At 56.6% G+C, this 20,228-nt stretch overlaps 1 protein-coding gene across 8 annotated transcripts in view; it reads left to right on the top strand.

Moving 5' to 3' along the window:
* The window catches only part of EXD3 (exonuclease 3'-5' domain containing 3), a 301,765-nt gene that overhangs the window by 254,334 nt on the left and 27,203 nt on the right, over positions 1-20,228 (top strand). For 6 of the 8 annotated variants that reach the window (XM_074846189.1, XM_074846190.1, XM_074846184.1 and 3 more), the window contains one exon: positions 13,175-14,096. The exons of the other annotated variants lie outside the window; for them this stretch is intronic. In XM_074846189.1, the coding sequence (XP_074702290.1) occupies positions 13,175-13,612 (438 nt within the window). In that variant the 3' untranslated portion in view covers positions 13,613-14,096. Of the gene's footprint in view, positions 1-13,174; positions 14,097-20,228 lie in introns of those variants that run through there. 8 annotated transcript variants of the gene reach the window in all.

The raw sequence follows: 20,228 nt of genomic DNA, 5'->3' as shown, positions 1-20,228 counted from the left end.
CAACCCCTCCAGGGATGGGGACTCCACCACCTCCCTGGGCAGCCCATTCCAATGCCTAACAACCTGTTCTGTAAAGAAATGCTTCCTAATATCTAGTCTAAACCTTCCCTGGCGCAGCTTGAGGCCATTCCCTCTTGTCCTGGCACTGGTTCCTTGGCTCAAGAGACTCCTCCCCCCTCTCTGCACCCTCCTTTCAGGGAGTTGCAGAGGGCCATGAGGTCTCCCCTCAGCCTCCTCTTCTCCAGACTAAACCCCCCCAGTTCCCTCAGCCGCTCCCCATCAGACCTGTGCTCCAGACCCTGCACCAGCTCCGTTGCCCTTCTCTGGACACACTCGAGTCATTCAATGGCCTTTTTGGAGTGAGGGGCCCAAAACTGAACGCAGTAATCAAGGGGCGGAAGGGTCTGAAGACACTGGAGAGCAGGAAACACATGTACTGGGCTTGTGTGTCCGGGTGAACTACATGCACAGGGGCTACAGGCACCCCAGGGAAGCCCCTGTACACCAGCGGGTCCAGCTGCCCGCCAGGACCTGCAGCAGTGCCTGGCAGATGCCATCACCCTTGTCAGCTCTGCTTGGCATCATGTTCCCACCCTGGGCCCTGCTTTCAGGGAACCAGCCCCTTGCCGCGTCTGCAGTTCAGGGAGATTCATCTCACCTTCCTGGGCACTTCAGAATGTCGGGTGCTTCGGTCTGGGCTGTAGACCCACAGCAGTGGTTTAGAGAGGAATAGGTCTTGGTCCCTTATGTCCCTAAATGCTGATAGGCAGAGTTGTCCTCAGCTGGTGTCTTTCTCGCCACAGACAAGGAAGAGGTGCTGTGGGCAGAATGCAGTTAAACACCGATCTCAGGGCAGTTTGAGTCCCTGAGGCCTCTGCTGTGCACGATGCAACAGGGAATCAGAGGAACAGGGCAGAGAGCTGAGCCAGTGTGTCCAGCAGGCGAGCACATGTCCCTGTGCTGCCCTTGCCCTCTGCCAGGCTGCTTCCATGGGTGCCATACAGAGAGAGAAGGGGAAATTGGTTATTTCTGCCCATGACATAAATGCAGACCACCTCACCATCTGTCCACCAGCGGGACACCGGTCCCAGCTCCCCCGGCTCCCATAGCAAACCTCACTGCAGAGCTGAGGACATGTTTTACTGTGTGGCTTTTGCTTGTGGGGGGTTTTCAGTGCCACAGCCATGGCATGAATTCACCTGTGTTCCGGACCACAGGCTCATCCCCCACCAGGATAGACAACACAGCCACGTGCTCCAGACGCCTGTGCTGGGTGCTAGCCCTCAGCATGGGGGTTGGCACACCTGGGATGCCTGCTCTGATAGAGCAAAAACCCCCATTTGGGTTCCACAAGGTATTTGAGCTCCTGCCACGCAGCAGGCTCACTTCCTCTCTTTCCTTTTGTCCCTTTGCTGGCTTCAGTGTGATCCTGCTCACCGGTGCATCTCTCCACAGTGCTGCCCGCAGCCCTGAGCCTCAGCAGTGGGATGCAGTGAGGTGGCAAATACCCGGACGCCAGGACTGTTATTTATTTACTGTCACAGCCCCACGGGCCCCTGGCCGAGCCTCTGGGCACTCCAGCTACTTCATCTTTTTGTTTCCTTCTTCACACATTTTTCTGGATGCTGTGTTTTCATGTCCTGTTTGTTTTGAATCCCGGAGTGGGGAGGAACACACAACAGTGAATTCCCAGCCTGGACCACACTGCATCCGCCGCCTGCACGACACGGGGCAGGGGGGGTGTGAAAGCGCCTGCTGAGAACGTGTTCACGTCTCAACAGCAAAACCAGATGCCTGCAGCCACCCCGCTCTTTATGTGGTCATGGTGGCTGCGGCCCCCAGGGGAGGAAGGCAAAGCAAAGCTGCCCCCACTCTGACACGTGTGGGCAGGCATCTTCAGCTCCTGCAGGACCCGGCTGCAGCGTTTCGATGAGGATGCTGCGCTGGACTCACAGCTGTAGCCAGAGGGAGGAATTGGGTGCTTCATCTGCAGGGAGCTGGGGAAGAGGGAGGTGGGAGCAGCCGGGAGAGCTCATCCCAGCCAGGACAGGATGCGTAAACCTGCTCTTGGCACAATTTTATGTTGGCGCAAAGTTTCCTCCCAGCCCACCATGGCTGCGTGGCGGTTCATTCCCTGCAGTTCGTTGCCAGCAAACCCAGCTGGGTGGGGGTCAGAGCTGAGCGGTGGCTGGGTGAGGATGGAGCGGACCCTTGTCGCTCAACAAGGCCCAACTTGGGTTCACAGGATGGCAATGGGCTGGGCTGGGCAGAGAAGGGCACTGCTGGCCATGCCATTGCAGATGTCAGCTTGAGCAGGGATTCAGCTGTCCTGAGCCTTCCCATGGGATTTTGTTGGGCTCCAGTTCTGGGTGACGCTCAGCCAAGCTGATAGTACTCAGGGGAGCATGTCCCACCAGGAAGCCCCACCATCACCTTCTCCTTAGCCTTTATTTTAAAACAACACACAAGGAGGTTCATGCCAACCTCAGCAGCTCCAGCACATGGTTGTCCTGTGTCTCGACACCAGTGCAGAATCCTCTGGGGTCCAGGCCTATAAATTAGAGCACTTTTGGGTGCTCAGGGTTGTCTGTCTTTGCCCTCTGCCTCCAAGGTCACTGAGCAGGGACTGGGCGCGCTGCCCAGAGGGGATCTCCTCGCATCCCGGCCAGCTTCAGCCGTCGCAGCCGGTCCCACCTCTCCCAGCTGGCCTCTCCATGACCACGCACAGGACCTCCTCCCTTTCCTTCCCACATCCTCTCCTGCCGCCTGGGAGCAGATCCTGTTTGTGGTGGACCCCCGAGGGTTTCGCCCACTGGGCAGTTCCTTGTTTCTGGCTGCCGGTTTGTCAGATCCGGTCAGGGTTGTTGGGTTTTTTTGACCGATTCTTCATACTTTTATGTTTTCATTTCTGTTGCTGCTTCGCCCCAGGTGCCCTCCGGAGCAGCCCAGCAATGCGCCGAGCTCGAGGCAGGCTGAGGACGTGCACGCACGTGCAGGAAGGGCAGGAAGGGCAGGAAGCCGGGTGCAACCGCTGCGTGGCAGCACGGCTCAGTGCCCAAACCGGAACCTTTGGCACTGGGCTGGCAGAGATGGGCCCATGCTCCCTGCCAGCTCTGCCGGGTGAGGAGCAGAGGGACAGCAGGATGGGGTCTGTCTCTGCCAGAGCCTCCAGCAAGCTAGAGCTCCCCGCAGGGACCCTGGCTTTCCTCTTCTTCCTGCAGAACGCTCGAGGAAGAGTGTGGCTTGGGTCTGCAGGGATGCAGCAAGCAAGCTAGATTCGCTTGCCCAGCATTTGTCCCCAAGTAGATGTGAGCAGGTACCTGGGGAAGTGAGGTCACCTGTGCCTGTGGCAGTGGCACAGGCTGGGTGCCAGCTGTGCCTTCGGCGGGGTACTGGAACTGGAGTGGTTCACAGCAGTGTGGACAAGGCAGGAGCACCCAGGCTGGCCTGAGCACCCTGTGCTCTCCTTAAGCACCCAGGCTGGCATTAGGACCCATGCTGACATTAAGCACCTGGATTGGCCTTAAACACCCAGTCTGGGGTTGGCGCCCAGGCTGGTGTTAAGTAGCTGGACTGGCATTAGCATCTGGGCTGACCTTAAGCACCCAGACTGGTGTTAGCACCCAGGCTGGAATTAGCATCCAGGCTGATATTAGCTCCCAGGCCAGTGTAAAACACCTAGACAGGCACCAGCACCCCAGGCTGGCAGGAGCACCCAGGCCAGCATCTCTTGACACCCTGGATTGAGAAGAAGGACTGGATCAGTCTGTAGCAAAGTGTGAGTCTAGAAAAGGGGTTGGATTTGGTGGAGCTTGCAGGAAAATGGTAGCGGCCCTGGTAGAGCTGAGGAGAACCTGGAGGGATTTAGAGTAAAGCTATTCCTCACTCTCTGTGTGGTTCTGAGTGTCTGACAGCACCTCACCATACCCCTCTGGATCCTAATGTGCCCCAGTTAAGTGGCAGTACCCTCCCTCAGGCAAACCCCCTCACTGCTGGCACCCCTGGGGTGCTGCAGGGTGCAGGACAGCTGCAGCCTGGGTGCTTCTCCCTGCCAGGCCCCGGCTATCCCCCCGGCCCAACCAGGGCACAGGGTATTTTGGCATGGCAGGGTGCTAAAGCCAAGCGTTAGGAAGGGATGCAGGGCTGGGGGGTGACAGCGGCCGTGCCACTTCAGGCTTTCCACAGCAGGGCAGCTCCCCGGGGCTCTGCCAGCTTCCTGCCTGGCCTTTGGGGATAACATCAGTGGGAAAGTGGTTTGGGTTAATCCAAACTGCCTGTCCCAGCTGCCCCAGTGACACTTTCTCAGCTCCTGACCCCAACCAGAAGCAGCAGCACTAACCCAGGTCGGCCTCTCCGGTGGCGTGGTCGAGCCCACAGGAGCAGCAAGATGGACAGTGCTGTGGGTGCTGCCACGTTCCCCTGTGGGTCTGGACCTTCCAGCTGAAACAGTTTCTGTCTCCCAAGATTTGGGGGCACTGCTCCCGTTCACAGCCCGGGGCGCAGCCCCCCAGCCCTTGCATGAAATCAGCCTGGGAGCAGGTCCCAGCAGAAGCTGCAGTGGCAAAGCCAGAGGCTGCCATCCCCGGCATCCTCCCCAGATGGGCCGAACGCTGGAGGAGCCATAGGCTGGCTTTTGGGAGGATCTTTCTTGGGGGATGCCAAGGTGCCATGGCATTGGGGAATGACGGGGTCTTTCTCAATGTGTCCCTTTTTGGGTGCCTTGACCTTGTGTTGGCTCCAAGTAACCCCAAAGCCTGGAATGAGGCTTGGGGGCTTTATCCTACTAGACCAGCAGAATAACAGAGGGTTAAACCACACCATACCCGCTCAGCCAAGAGCATTTTTGCCACTTTACTTTCTCCCTGCTCTTGCAACACAAAGAGCAAATCTGCCAGTTTGCCTGGAATGACCTCTGTGCCCTACAAACCTAACCCCTTCCTTGAAAAGACAAAAATCCCATTGCCTTGCACCTCCATCTGTTTAGCAAGCAGTTTAACCTAATAAGATTAACATTCGAGGTCGTCTCTTCTTCTTTTACGTTTTCCCCCGCCGTTTGCAAAGAAAACAGCATTGGATTTAGGACAAAAGCTTGAAACCCCTCATTTGTAAGTAGCACAGCCTTTGGAAACTGTTTTGTTCCAAAGTTATCTGGGGAAAGGGCTTGTGAATCCTCCCCTAAAGCAAACAGGAGTTGGCCAAGGGGCTTGGCCCCAGAGAGGATGGAGCCCAGCACAGGGCACCTGCACCCGGCTCTGTCCGCTGTGGGGTTGGGGAAATTTCACCAGGTTATTCCCCCAAGGAGGTTTGCAAAGAGAGAGGGTTGTGGTAGCAGGGAGAGGCTGCGATGGGGTGTCTGGAACAGGAAGGAATCAGGATTTGCATTCCCTGTTCACCCATAGAGACCCTCTGGTGATGTGCTGGCACACAGCTCCATCCCTGCTGGGAACGTGTGGGGAGTGCAGGCTCGTCCCTGGAGGTGATGGGTGAAGCTGCAGCAGCAGGAGGGTCATGAAAGAGCAGGGAGCCTCAAAACTGAATTAACCCGCGAGGGGACACAAGTGCTTTTTTTTTTACTGTGTGAGTGCTTGTTCCTTAAACACCATCACATCCCACCAGGAGCCCCTTCCAGCAGGCTGAGGTGCCCGGCCCCCCCGCTGCAGCCAGGCACTGCTCCGAGAGGTGACGGCCTAGAGAGTCCCCAGGGATTCATTACTGGGGTGGGGGGGAAAAGGTAAAGGGTTTGATTTTCATTCTTTGGGACTGTTTTCCCCTCCCTCATCTCCCTCCCACCCCCTCCCTTTTTGCCACATTGTGCTGAGCTTGAATCAGGCCTTCACAAAGGGGATTAGAAGCTGGTTGCTGATAAATAGCAAAGCAGGTTGGAAGCGTGGGAACCAGCCATGGCGCAGCGCGGAGGGACATTCCTGCTCCGGAGGGCCGGGCGGGAGCAAAAGTCCGGGCTAACCCCGGGTCACCCGGGGGACCCAGCGCCTGAGAAGATTTGTTCGGACACTGGCTTTTGTTGTGCACAGTTCCGTGTCAGCCCAGCGTGTCTCTCGCTGCTATTGATGGGGAAGGAAAGCACTATTGTCAGGCGCCCGAGGGCCCCCCTTTCACTCCTGCGCTCTTGGGGTGACGTCAAGGCGGTACGTGGGAACACAACCGGCCAGCCTGGAGTGGGGTGAGCGGTCCTGGCGATGCTCCACGTCTGCTGACCCGCTCGCAAGGCGAGGAGAGATGCTCGAGGGGTCCCTGGGAGCTGAGCACGGGGCCTGGAGCTGTGCTTTCCCCCTTGCAAGCCGTCCTGTCACTGCTGGGACAGCCAGGGCTGGACAGGATGGATGCTCCAGCAGGCAGCTGGGTGGGAACGTGGAGAGTGTGTTTCATCTCAGTCCCGGCACTATCAGTGAAATTTCCCAGAGGGGAGGGGGTGAGACAGAATCGTGCCAAAAATTCATGCCGGGAAATGGCTGCTGGACGAGAGTGTGGCCGCCCAGCCCTGCAAACCCCAAGGGTGTCTGCAGTGTCAGCTCTCGCCCCACCTGGACACCTGCTGATGGGTTAAGCATTCCCTCTTCATCAGGCTCTTATTTTCTGACACAGTTTTAATCTCCACCTGGAGACCCTGGGAGAGGTGGAAGAAGGGCCTGGGGCTGGGGCTGACCCACCCCTTGGTCCAGCTCCTGCTCCAGCCTCTTTTCGGGAAGAGGACAGGCAGGGAATTTCCCCGATGAAGTGCTGCAGGGTGTGCAGTAAAGCTGCCCTGAGCAGCTAAATGAAGTTCAGCTGCTTTGCATCTGGCGCCGAGGCTCGCTGCAGCATCGCAGAGCATCTGGGGACAGGCGGCATGCCAGGGAGGGAGCCTGCTGGGAAAATCCCTCCATCCCGCCTCTGGCTTTTCTCCCTGTGACCTGACAGTGAGGAGCTGCAGGTGACCTTGAACCCTACAAGCTGCCTGGTCCTGGTCAGTGCTCTGCATGTTTCATCTACCATCTCTCGTCTCGGAAAATGAGCTGATCACCAAGACTGGGACTTACTCCCAGCCCTCATTTCTCCTCTGAAGCCTGATTTTGCTGCTAAAGGCTCTCCAAGAGCTGAGGCTCCACCACTGCATCCTCCGGGGTCTGTGCAAGGACCACCAGTGTGGCAGTGACTCCAGAGCCCCCGAAAGCTCAAACAAGCCAAAGCCAAACGGTCTAAACAGTCACATCCAAGTGGGACCCACATGCTGTGTCCAGCAGGGAGGCACACAGGGAAGAGCGACAAATATATTTGCTGCCACCAGGTCCTCTGGCTGTGTCCTGCCACTTTGGAAAGAAAAACTAAAGCCCCTGCTATGAGCTGGGATTACCCCAGAGGAATGGGGCAGCCAAGTGGGACAGCAGGAACGTGGCTGCTCTGCCGCCGAGGATGCACGCTGCCCTTCCTGGGAAATGTGTGTGGGCAGCCGGAGAAATATTCCTGGATGTCACTTGGGAGTCTAGGAGCTGGAGGGGCAGTGTAGCTCTGTTAGGGCTGGGCAGTGGCCAAGGTTTTTTTCAAAGAGCCGTGAAAAAAATAGGAGCTGCTTCCGAGAAGCAGGATTTTCAGCACGCACTGGTCTGGGTCCTTCCTGGTGGGTGGAAGGAGTGAGTTGCCACCTGGCCACATTTGCCTGAAATGTCTCCCTGGCCCCATGTGTGCCTGAGGGCAAGGAGCCACCGCGCTGCGTGCTGTGTGCCACCGCCACGGCTTGCTTGGGCCAAGTGCTGAGTCAGCGCTTGGCAAGCCTGGGGTGTTCCTGGTGAGCCTGGCAGCGTGCATGGTTGTGGGGCAAGGGTGAGGATGGGGGTGAGGATGAGGATGGGGATGGGGATGGATGGGGACAGGGCTGCTTTCCTGCTCTGAGCAGATGGGATGCTTTCAGACACACCACCCTTGGTCAGGTCCCTGCACAAAACCATCCGTGTTGCCGCGGCTCCTCCGGACACCCACCCCACACCCCATCTGCCCACCTCCTCCTCCTCCTCTCCTGCGGGTGCAGAGGCCTGCAGGGCTGGAGGGAGCTGGGGTGGGAAGAGCCTGAGAGAGCCGAGTCCTGCGCCTCACAGTGTCGTCCCGCACTACTGGTGCGTGGCCAGCTGCGGCACACACCGCAGGCATGGAGGGGCAGCTCCACACCGGGAAGGGGAGCATCCTTCCAGCCTTTGGGTGCTGCAAAGGCATCACCTGCACCTTCTGTCAGCCCAGCACCCACCCCCCTGCCTTCAAAACCCCGTGGGGCACAGCATCACCCACCCTCAGGCCAGGCTGAGCCCCTCTGGGGTGCTTGGATAAGCCATCAGGCAAACATTATCTCCCACCACAGATCACCCCTGAAGAGCTGCTGAAGGGACCCAGCCGGCTGCTGGCTGCCATGTGATGGGCTGCGGTTGGATTTTTCTGTAGAAAAGAAATAGTCCTGCAACAGGGATGATGATGATGATTATTATTATATTTTATTATTTATTATTATTATTATTCCCAGGCTATCAGGGTCACCAATTTAGCCCTGCCTAATCCAATACAGCTGTTTCCTGTGCACTCAACAACAGGTCTGACACTCCTGGCCAGTTTATTTAAATAGGTAAGATCCGGATTTCCGGAGCGAAACAAACAGCACCGGCTGCCTGGATTGCTCCAGCCCTGAACCCTCTGCGCCCTGACAGTGCCCCTGCCACCTCTCTGAGCCTTTGGTCCCCTTTGGGGTCCCCTCTGCCACTGTGACAGGGCAGGGATGGCTGGAGAAGGCGTTTGTGGGGGTGCTGCCAGTGGTCAGTTTTATTCCTTTATTCCAGTGCTGGCAGAGGGACAAGGACAATTGTCCTCTTGTCCCAAAAGACCATGTTTCCCTGGCTGGAGTCTGAGGATCAGACTGCTCCTTTCCATCGGTGGGATGCTAAGCCCGTGTGTCCCTCACACAGCTCTGCAAACCCTGGCGCTGTATGTCCCAGGGGAGAAGAAATGCCCTAAGTCAGTCTATCTGCGATGAGTCAGAAGGATAAATAGTAAATGTGAGAAAAGGCCGAGACGGTTGAATCTGGCAGGGGAAGGCAGGCTGGGAGCATCAGCTTGTGTTAAGATGGACTGTCAGGTTTTGCTGGGCTGAGGTCTGTGACTGTTTTGTGGGGTTAGATTAAATTTGGATGGTTATTAACTTTTTGGTTGCAAAGCAATGCAGTTAGCAACAGGTGCTAATTGCTTCCTTTTAACTGATGTTCAACGTCTGACAGCCAGGAGCAGGCTTGGAGAGGCCTCGCTGGGACTTGCGAAGGCGCGTGGGGCAAACTCCCAGGGATTTCTGCGTGTCCCTGTGTGGGACGAGACGGGTGCGCTCTGGGCAGGCACGGGTGCTTCCTTGTGAAGGGGCTGGCTCAGACTGGCAGAACCCCCTCACCCCAACCCCACCACGGGCATGTGCAGCTCGTGGTGGCAGCCCTGTGTGCCGGCAGCCGCAGTGGCCCTGCCTGCAGCCCCCCCTCGGCTCAGAGCCCTCCCTTGCCCGCCAGCCTCGCTGTTCCCACGGCTCGTCCCTTTGGCTCTTGGCAGAAGAGCCGTTTGGTGGTGTGAAAACTCTTTGGTGTTAATTACTGGCTTTTTGGGTGCAGTTTTGGGATGTGGCGATGCTGACGTGTCCTGACACCGGGCGCCCGCGCAGTGCCTGTGCCAGCATTGCCCTCATCCCGCTGCCGCAGCCCCGGCGGTGACGTGCCAGGAAGCTCTAACTCTGGGCTGTAGGATTTGGTTGGGGCTCACTTGGCTCCCCAGGGCGCCACCAGCCGTCCCCAGGCCCGACGGCCCCATCGCTGCTCCCTGGCAGAGCCGGTGCACACAGTGATGCTGCTTGGCATGAGCCCAGCCGCCGCCACGGCCCTTCCAGTGCTGCCGCTGGTCTGGCCCCCACGGGGGGTGCAGCTCCCAGGGACGGCCGGGGTTGGAGCTGACCCGGGGTGCGAGGCTGGGAGCCACGTGCAGCTAACGCCGGCGGGACATGGCTGCGTGGGGCAGCTCTCGGCCGCCTCACGTGGAGCCCCAGAGTCAGGGTGCTTCACATAAGCCTGTTGCTTTACCTTTGTTTTTTATTTTTATTTTCTTTTTCCTTTTTCTTTTCCATGTCCTTTCCATTTTTCTTTTTCTTCATTTTCTTTTTCTTCATTTTCTTTTTCTTCATTGTTTTCTTTTTCTTTGTTTTTCTTTTTCTTTTTCTTTTTTTTCTTTTTCTTTTTCTTTTTCTTTTTCTTTTTCTTTTTCTTTTTCTTTTTCTTTTTCTTTTTCTTTTTCTTTTTCTTTTTCTTTTTCTTTTTCTTTTTCTTTTTCTTTTTCTTTTTCTTTTTCTCTTTCTTTTTCTCTTTCTTTTTCTCTTTCTTTTTCTTTTTTCTTTTTTCCTTTTCCTTTTCCTTTTCCTTTTCCTTTTCCTTTTCCTTTTCCTTTTCCTTTTCCTTTTCCTTTTCCTTTTCCTTTTCCTTTTCCTTTTCCTTTTCCTTTTCCTTTTTCTTTTTTTTTCTTTTTCTTCTTCGTTTTCTTTTTCTTTCTATTTTTCTCTTTCTTATTCTCATTCTCTCCCAGCTTTTCACATTATCCAGCTGTGCTCTCTTTGCAGTTCATGCCCATCAGGGACCCTGTTTAATGCTGCTCATAAGGATTCACAGCCCTTCAGCAGTGGTATCACCATGCCCCCATGCCCAGACACCCTGGCCTATGTTGTGATAGTGAAGCCTTGTCGCCTTTATACCAGAACCCAAAGATAAGCCATAGCTGGACCATAAACTGCAGGGTTGGTTGCTGGGATGATGATGAGCTTCCCTGGGCTGGAGGTCGGGCAGGGCGGCTGGGATGGGTCCTTCGGGCTTTAAGGCTGGGAAACCACCTCGTCATCCAGGACCGGGAATGCCAGGGTGACACGGACATCTGCCCACTGGGGTATGGGACCCCTCATCCCAGCGGGCTTGTTTTGCATCGGCACAAGTTGACGAAGATGAGCTGAGTTTGAGCAAAAGTGAACAAGAGCAGGTGCAAGCCTGGCATCATTTTATTTGCAGGGAGAACCAGAAGAGATCCTGGTGCCTTTATTTCTCTTCGGGCACCTAGGAGCAGCCAGATTTTGGGGGTCCTGAACATTTTGCCAGTGACTGCAGAGGTGACAGAGGTGTCCTCACCCGCTCCCCCCTCCCCACAAGCAGGGCTTGCAGGACAGGCCACGTTACCAGCCATTTGGTCCTGGCAGCGTCGGGCCGAGCGCCGATGCCGGTGTGAGCGGCCGGTGGTGGTGGCAGTGGCGGCTGCCGCGGGAGGGGCGCGATTCACACCTCCAGGCAGGAGATGAAAGAGCCGCTGGCGCTTGGAGATGAAAGAGCCAGCGGGGCCACGGCGCGGGGCGAGGACGGGAGGTGAGGGGAAGCCCCGAGAGTTGTTTTTCTTCTCATCTCTGCCGCGCAGCGGGATGGCGGCAGCCAGCGCCAGGCTTTCCCAGGGCCGTGGCGGAGCAGGGCCCCGCATCGAGCCCCACACCGCAGTGCAGTGGTCCCCACCCAGCTCCCGGCTGAGATGCTGAAGATGCGACAGGACCCACTGAGCATCTGTCAGGACATTGCATGGAGGCACGGAGGCTCTGGGGTGTTTGCCAAAGGAGAAGGAGTGCGGGGGGGATGTTCTTGCATGGGGGCAGCTGTGCCACTCCAGGCCCTGCCCGAGACTGTGCTGGCTGCTTGGGGTCGTCCCTGTCACCCAGTGTCAGGTGCCATCACACAGCAGTGACAGACACAGCAGTGACAAAGTCTTCATCTCTGGTTTGCGCGTGGTGAGGCTGGGGACAGGACTCAGTGCCTTGTCTGAGAGTGGCAGGGAAGTGGCAAACCTTGGTGTCCCCAGTCCCCGGGACTCCTGTCCCCAACAAGAGCGTTCCCACGTCACACCATCGCAGTGTGGCATGCGGTGGAAGCCCATCACGACCGGTGCCCTGCCCTGTGCTGTGCCATGCTGCCATTGCACACTGTGCTCCCTTTCGCTCAGCCCCGGGCTCTCGGGAGGGCTGTGTGTCAGGCTGGGCTTTCAGTGCCTCCTCTGCCATCTCTGCTCAGATTCAGCAGGGCACAGGCAGCACCTAGGCAGGTCCCCTTTTATCAGGGGGGGATAACAATCTCTCTTTAGCCTCTCCTTTGCCCAAGACTAATGCTGGAGGAGCAGGAATCCTAGGGGCAGTCAGAGTCACCGTGGGCTGAGCGAGTGTCTCCTGGGCTGCCAGGGATGCTCTGCTTCAGAGCTCCCTGTAATCTGCACTGCTGTGGTTTGTTCCCAATGGCTCATGTAGAGCAGTGAGAGCTGGGCAGTGCTCAGAGAGATGGGCACCCACACCTTCCCCAGAAAGCCTGGGGCTTGGAGGTTTGGACTTTAACTTGCCTTGGATTTTGAGGTTGAGCCTAGCAAGCTGCTTCCCCCCAGAGACTCTACCCAGGTATCTGATGAAGGCCCATTTTTCATGTCTAGGTATCATTTTTGTATACAAAAGCCTGTGCAAGGGCCTGGGCTGTTGCTTTGAGGAGCCTCAACCTTGCGGGTACCCGTGGAATGGGGCTGAGCAGGAGAAGCTCCCACCCGGCTTGTCCCTCCAGCTCTCCCTCCCAGGGTGAATACCAAGTCTGCTTGCCCCAGGCTGCTCAGGCAGAGCTCAGAGGGTTTTATCCTCTAGTCCTGGCTCTGTGCATCCCAGAGCTCTGCCAGGCTGCAGGACCTCTTGGCAGGCTGGCGGTGGCCAGAGGCCCCAACTGGCTATGGCCACAAGCAAAGGACAGTGAGGAAAAGGGCACTGAGCCCCCTGACATGGCATGTGGGGACCAGCAAGGCTTCAGGGACCCACAAAGAGTGTTGGATGAGGTTGCTGATGAAGCCAAAGGGGTCTCCAGCTTGGTGTCTGCATAACCCAGACTGCAATGATTCATCACTGCCTGGACTGAACTGAAGAATCCTGGGGGAATCACTTGTTTCAGCTTAAAATATTGCATTTTATGTTAATTTTCATTGCCTTAGGGTGGCTTGGTTGGTTCTGAACCTCTTTGAAATGATTGGGTTTAGGCAGACCTCAGGGCAGGGGAAGCAGAAAATCTGGACCCGTCCTCTAAACCCATCTCTCCGTTTGTGTCTCTGGCTGGTCTCCCAGCAGGTCTGGGGCTGCTGCCCACCCCGGGGCCAAGTGTGCTTGCTCAGACATCGCTGCGCATCTCCCACGCTGGACCCGAGTGTGCTGGACGTGTGGAGCTGGGGAGGAGCTCTGGGGAGCCGGGCTGGGCTGAAGGCACTGGACAAACCCTCCTGGCTGCTCCTCTCTCACAGCTGCAGCAAGTTTGACAGTGCTCTGCCTGCCCCTCCCTGGAGAGCACCAACCTCTTCAGGACCTGTAGGATTTGGTTGGCACCGGGAAGCCCGAGGACAATGGCCAGGGGGACAAAGGTCCCGACTCAGCTCTGCACCTCTCCTCTGCACCAGCTCTCCCTCCTCCTGCCTCATCCGCCCCAACTGCTGGGTAAGAATCACTTCTCACCTTGCACAAAACTTAATGCCCATGGCCTTGGCTCGATTTGTGGCTCAAAGGTACTTCTGAACTACGGACAAGTGGTTATAACTCGCCCATGTGCTCATCTCCAGTACATGGACACATGTGCAGAGGCGCTGCCACAGTCTGTGCTGGCGCGCTGGACAAGCTTTGCCTTCGCTGCCGCGAGTGCCGAGGCACCTGTCAGGCAACAAACTAAACCTGTCTATGGGTTTCCCATCCTGCCTGCCGGACACCAAAAGTGAACCAGAAGTTTTCTGAAACCAACCCAGAAACGCACTGGGAGACAGCCCGTGTTTATCATGCTTCTGCTTCCCCCTGAATTCCAGTCCTCTGACATGTTTAGATCAAACCTGATGACCCAAATCTGACTGCAGTAACTGAGAAGAAAAGTGACTTTCTGAAAAGAGCAGCCCAGGAGAGCAGCCGCGTGTGCTTCAGGCCACCCCGGGCCGCTGCACCCGGCCGCACTATGGAAAGTAGCAGCCAGACAGCACCGAAATGTTTCACTGGTTTTAATTCAATTACTTTGCAAAACAGCGTGGAGCACCGATGACACCTTCACAGCATCCTACGGCAGCAAAACAACCCTGGAAGCTGTCGCCAGTGGCCTGTGCAGAACAGCTTAGTGGGCTTGGGCCAGGATCTAATAAACATGTACATGCAATCCAAAACTACCTGCCTCTTTGCAATGGGACCTACTGACAGAGCTGGGGGAGCAGAGGGTCACCTGCCCCTCACCAGAGCACTGGGAATGGGCCAGCTGCTAGTTGGAGGATCTGGAAAAGTCCCCCGGCCCTTAGGGACAGGTGGGTTGTGAAGTCAGGGAAGGAGCTGCCTTCACAGCTGACTGCAGGTGGAGGCAGAGGGGGAAGGAAGCAATAGGGGGAGGGGGGAAAGGAAAAAATTGATCATGCATCCCTCCTTCCTCCTGCTTTCCTTGTTAGAAGCATGGACCTGTCAAGGCTACTAGGCAACAAGTGAATCTGGAATTTGTGGGGTCTTGCAGCCAGGCAGGAAGGCAGGGATGTGTCCCCAGGTGTGGGACTCTTCAGACATTCAGCACCCGCTGGGGCCCTGGGTATCTCTCAAGCCCACTTCCCCGAGCTGTCAAAGGTCTCCAGCCGAAAATGGGGCAGAGCAGATATTCTTAAAGTAAAGAAACCGAGAAAACACTTTTCGTTTCAGGATCTCTCCTCTAGCCCCTTCTTTATCTCAGCATCAAGCAGCTGCAATGGGCAGAAGTTCAAATTGCCACCCCAGACAGGTCTCATTTAATTAGAAACTGGAGCAAGAAGGATTTAAACCCAACTGTTCATCTTCTTGGGCGATGTCTGCCAATGACTGGGGCAGGGAGATGTGGTTTATGGTGATGCACATCCCATCCCAGCTGCTGCTGTATTTCCTGGGGAGGCCACTGCCTGCTGTGCTCAGTGTTCTTAAAATCAGGCTGCTCTAGATGCTGACCTGGGGCCCCAGGTGTTGTGCAGAGGGGTTTTTCCATGGCCCGGTGACGCTTTCCCAGCCTCACTTGCTACCTTTCAGGCTAGCCTGAAGAGGCGTGGGAGTTTCAGATCTCTCAAATCCCAACATGCTTTGGTCAGTGGTGTGGGAAGAATCAGCCTGAGCCTGCAAGCTGCTTAGGGGGAGCCTGGGGTGAGCTGCGGCGGCTGCAGTGACTGGAGGGTCTGCTGGCCCAGGGACCCCTGTCTAGAGGGCAGCCATGGCAGCATGTCGTGATGAGGAAGGGCTCCCTGCAGCATAAACCTCAGGGGAGGGAACCCCCCTCGCACCCCTACCCACAGCCCCATCCATCCCTCCCCAGGGGAGAGAGGCAAGGGGGACCGCAGCCATCTCAGAATCTGGAAGAAGGTCCCCTTGCCTTGGGGGGCTTCCCCTGCTCCACTCCACTGGGGCTGCCTGCCTGGCTGGCCCCCCACTCACGGAGCCCCTTCCTCCCCCCAGAGCATCCACCGGGGCTGGGCAGGGTCTGCGCAGAGCCAGCGGGGACGGCTGGCCCCAGAGCCCCCGCTAAGTGCTTGTGGGGTTGGGTTTTTTTCCACTCCTGGGAACCAAGCGTCAGCTTTTGTTGGCGAACAGACCGTAGCTTTCATGTGAAAAGGTTAGTACAGTATGTTAGTTCCTAATGAGGGGATAATAGAGTCTGATTCTCACACCCCGGGGACTGCGAGGTGACAGCAGCACGGGAGAAGGGTATTTAACACCTTCACCCTGGGAACCTTTTCCCTTTGCATCCAGAGTCTCAGGGCCTTGCCAAGAGCAGGGAGGAGGAGGAGGATCACGGTGCAGCACCTTTGTCCCCACTTCCCTCTCGTGCCCCAATCCCATCCCATCGGCACACGCATCCTTGTGGTGGGGGCAGCTGGCGGGAGAGCCTGGGAAACAGTCGGCTAATAAATCAGGATCGGGCCCCCCATCACCAGCTCCCCAGCTGTGGGCACCATGGGGAGGCTGTGGGTCATGATGCCTGGCAGGGATGGGGTCTTGGGGCCGGGTGTGCGGGGTGTGGGGGTGAACCCCCTTGGCGTGTGCGCTGCCCAGAGGATGGGTGCTCTCAGTCTCTGTCCCCATGGCTGTCAGCTCCCTCACTGCCTCACAACTGTGTCTGTGCCAGGACTGGGGCTCATGGTGCCACCCGGGGAACCCTCAGTGACCCAGGATTTTGGGGTGGACATGTCCCACAAAGCCCTGACAGTGCAGCACAGCCCAGGTGCTGTGCAGGGAGGATGTAAGGGCCCCGCTGCCCTAACTTGCTTTTCCTAGAAAAATCAAGATTCCTTCCTAAATCCAGCCTCCCACCCCATCCTGCTGCCGTGGCTTAGGAGGGGGACAAGTCCTGTGAGCACTTGGGATCTGGGGACAGCCCCACGCGTGGCTGTGGCCCCCTCCGGGGCTGCCAGCCATTCACAGCCACATGCCATCCCAGGGCGGGTACCAGATACAGGTTGGTGTTGCCATTTTCTTGGGGGTAAGAGTGTCCAGTGAGGACAACCCAGACACCAGGGTGAGGTTTCACAGGGATGATCACCTGCCTGGCAGCAGGAACCGCAGTGCCGGTGGTGGCTGGAGGTACAGAGCCTCGCCAGTTTGGAACAGGAGCGTCCCCGAGGAACATGCTACTGCTTTTCTAACTGTGGGGGCCTTGGATTAAACCCCCAGATGCTGTATTTATTGAGGAAGTTCAATTCAGACTGCCTTGAGTGAACAGACCGTGTGGGGAGCTGGAATGTCCTCAGATCAGGAGAGACCAGTTTTGCCAAATTCCGTCCCCACGGGATGCCAAATTACAAGTGTCATCACCTGGGCTGTCACTCCACTCGGAGCCTTTAAGGGCATGACACCTTCCCACTGCTTAGCAATCTTAGAAATGGCAGATTTTTGTAGTAACCCTTTCCTGGGTGACCTGTTTCTTACGCTGAGGTTGCACATGGGAAACCACCAGCTTGCAAGTCCCCAGCAAGATGGAGCTGCCTGTCCTTGGTTTGCTGCTTCTGCTGGGTCATGCTCAGGTGGGATGACGGATGCTGCAAAACAGCAGCTGAGCTCCATCCGTGCCAGCACCTCGGCACTACCGTGGCCCCTCCACGAGCCTGGGTCAGAGATCAGAGCATCAGCGGTGGGGTTTTTTGGGAGGTATAGTCTGTGCCCGCTAGAAACACCATGCTGAGGAATTACTGCAACTAATGGTCAAAGTCTGTGTTCAGTAATGTGGGGAGGGCTGGCTCCTGTGGTGCCCACCGGGCTCTGCCAGCTCGCCATCGCCATGGGCATCCCGGTGATCCGCAGGGGAGTCTTCAAGCCGCCTTGCCCCTGTCTGCTGACTTACACCCATCCTTGCTCCCGACAGCACCTGGCTTCGTTGCTCAGTTCTTTTGTGCTCTTTTCTTTCTCCTTCATTCCTTAAAATACCAGGATGCCAATTCCAGCCTCACTGTGTTTTCCGACAGCATCACTTGAAGGGTGTGTGCTTTGGTTCCCGCGTCTCGGTTTGCGGTGACACGAAGCCAGTGGCAATGCCTCCCTGTCCTCCCCAGTGGTGCACGGTCCCACAGGCGCACTGAGCGAGTGGCAAACCCCTCTTAGGGGATCGGGGCCACGCTCCGGGCTGCTCATGGGGACAGGCTGTCCTCTGCTCCCCAGAAAACCAGAGGAGATCAAAGGGTGGGACTTTGGAAGGAGATGGGCTTTGGGTAGGATCTTTCTGCAGGAACCTCTGCATCCCCAGGCTGGTCATCTCCCCCAGCCTGCTGAGCTTTGGAGATTTCCAGGTAAATTGAAAGTGTGGGAGCATCTCTGCTTCCCTGGGGGGAACAGGAAAGGGGCCCAAGCCGAATATTGCCTGCCCAAGTGTGGAAAAGGCTAAGGAAGGTGGGATGGGCGAGGTTGGGAAAGCAGTTACTTAAGACCAACCAAAATGTCACAACAAGGTGTGATGGTGGTCATTGCCTATGGCTCGGCATCGCAAAGCACACGAAGAATGAGAATCCAACATTTTGCTTATCCATTGGGTTATTTTTAAATGACCAAACCTCTAGAGTGGGGGACCCGAACTGTGGTCCAGGCCTGGGGAAGGGAACCAGCAGCCCCAGGGACTGGCCATGAGAGTGATTAAGTTTGGGAAAAATTTGCTTTACTGAAATAGGAGCTCTGAGGACCAAAAACCTACCAGGTCTGATGACAGAGCTTGTGGGCTGTGCTATAGGGCTGCTGTAAGGCATGACGATAAATATTTGTAGGACAGTGGGTTGGAGAGGCACTGACCTTGCCTAAGGTGCTGCACAGACACATATGGGCAAGGCAGAGTCATGATCCCTCTTCATCACTGGGAAATTTCTGTGTCTGGATTTGGGGCTATCATGGAGTGGCTATTGCCTGGCTCTCTTTTGTACCAGCTTGATGTGGGTGCAGATGCTGCCTCTTGCTTGCCCAGGCCATGCTCCCGCGGCTGCTGCCCTGGCAGGCACAGGGACTCCCAGGGCCCATGGTGGGGAGCAGGGAGAATTGCCAGCGACTGCCAGAGGTGGCATTGCCCACGGTGTGCCTGGCTGCACGGCCCCTTCTCAGGCTGCTCCAGCCCAGACCCATCCTCCGGACAGGAGGGCAGCGAGTGGACCCCTTGCTGGCCTGAAGGTGGGCGGATGGGAGCTGGTTTCCCACCCTGGTACGTGGGTTTGCACCATCCTTGGGCCCAAGGGGCATCTTTCTGGGTCAACCTGCACAAGCCTGTTTGCACCGAAGGAGATGTTTTCCAGCTGAGATAGCCTGGGTCTGAGAAGCAGACATTCCCTCGCTCGAGTGTGCTGAAATGTTTAATTAGAGTTTAACAGCAGCCTGGGAAAAAGGTGTCTTGTCATATTTCTGGGCTGCGTTTTGTTGTTGAACTGCGAGCCCTGTATGAGCACAGCCGAGGGAGACCTGCTGCACAATGAGCTCTTTATGTGCCTCTCCCCGCGGCTCGCCCCGACCCTGAACTTTCCCATTAGCTGTTGGCGCGGTGCCCTCACGCATGTGCCCGGGAGGGAGCCGGCGCTGCTCCGCGCCCGGCAGCCAGGACAGTACAGGAATGGGAGTGCACAGCAACACACTGGCTTTTCCTCTGGTTTTCAGATTGGTGTGGCAGGAGAGGGAACAGTGTGGGGTGTCCAGAGGAGAGGATATCCCACCAGCTGCACTTGGATGTTCAGATGAGCCCAAGGCGCCCCGCTCTGAAGAAGGCTCCTGTGTGTGGCCATAAGGACGCAATGTGACGGCCGTGCAAGTGGCAGGATGCTGGGGTTCAGCAGGATGGCAAATGGGGACACAACATTTGCCTGTGAGGGACCCTCCCTCACCCAAGTGTTTCTGAAAATGCTGCCCACATAGATCAAAGATTTCATTTCTCAGACCCCAGCGGAATTCAGACCTTGGTCCCATCCCTCTGCCCCCACACTGGGAAGGAAAGATGCAGGACAGGATCCTCAGCCCTCTCCATCACCCCCTGGGCACCCAGGTGGACCCTGGGGAGCACGGCTGCCATCCTGAGGGAGTTGGGGAGGAATGTGAGGAATGGAGCACACACCTTCCTCACCCGACTTCACTTCCACAAATAGCCCATCAGCATTTTCCACTTGCAGGTATTTTTTTCTGCAGGGTGAAATTAAAGTTTTGCCACCACTTGCCTGATGATGTGCTGTTCATCAGTAAAAGAGCAAAACCAGGTTTAGTGGGGTTGGATTGCTCCTCTTACCAGCTGTCCCAGCTTTCTTTCCTCCAGTTGGCCACTGAAACAGTAGAGAACAAATCCCTTGGGTCCAGCAAAAGCCTAAAAAAATGCCACACGTTTATGTGTATATCATTACCCATTTTTACCTTTTTTTTGGTGTGACACAAACATGCAATGTTCTAGATAGCTCCTGGGGTCCCATGCTGCAGAGAAGACATGGAGATGTTGGGGCCCCCCAGGAACATGCCTGTGACCTCACATGTCACCAACATGCTGGGGTCATGTTAACCCATGTCTGGGAGGTGTCGGGCTGGGAATGCAGGAATAGGTGCACAAGGTCTCCCAGGGTTTCTCGTTGCTCCAGCAGCAGCAGATCTTCTCCTGGGCTGCTCCTGGGGGCTTTCCTCTTGTAGATCCCAGTTAGCAGCTTGCACAGCTTCT

This window comes from Strix aluco, chromosome 20 (assembly GCF_031877795.1).
Source record: "Strix aluco isolate bStrAlu1 chromosome 20, bStrAlu1.hap1, whole genome shotgun sequence".
NCBI lineage: Eukaryota > Metazoa > Chordata > Aves > Strigiformes > Strigidae > Strix > Strix aluco.
This window is presented reverse-complemented; position numbering and strand designations above follow the sequence as displayed.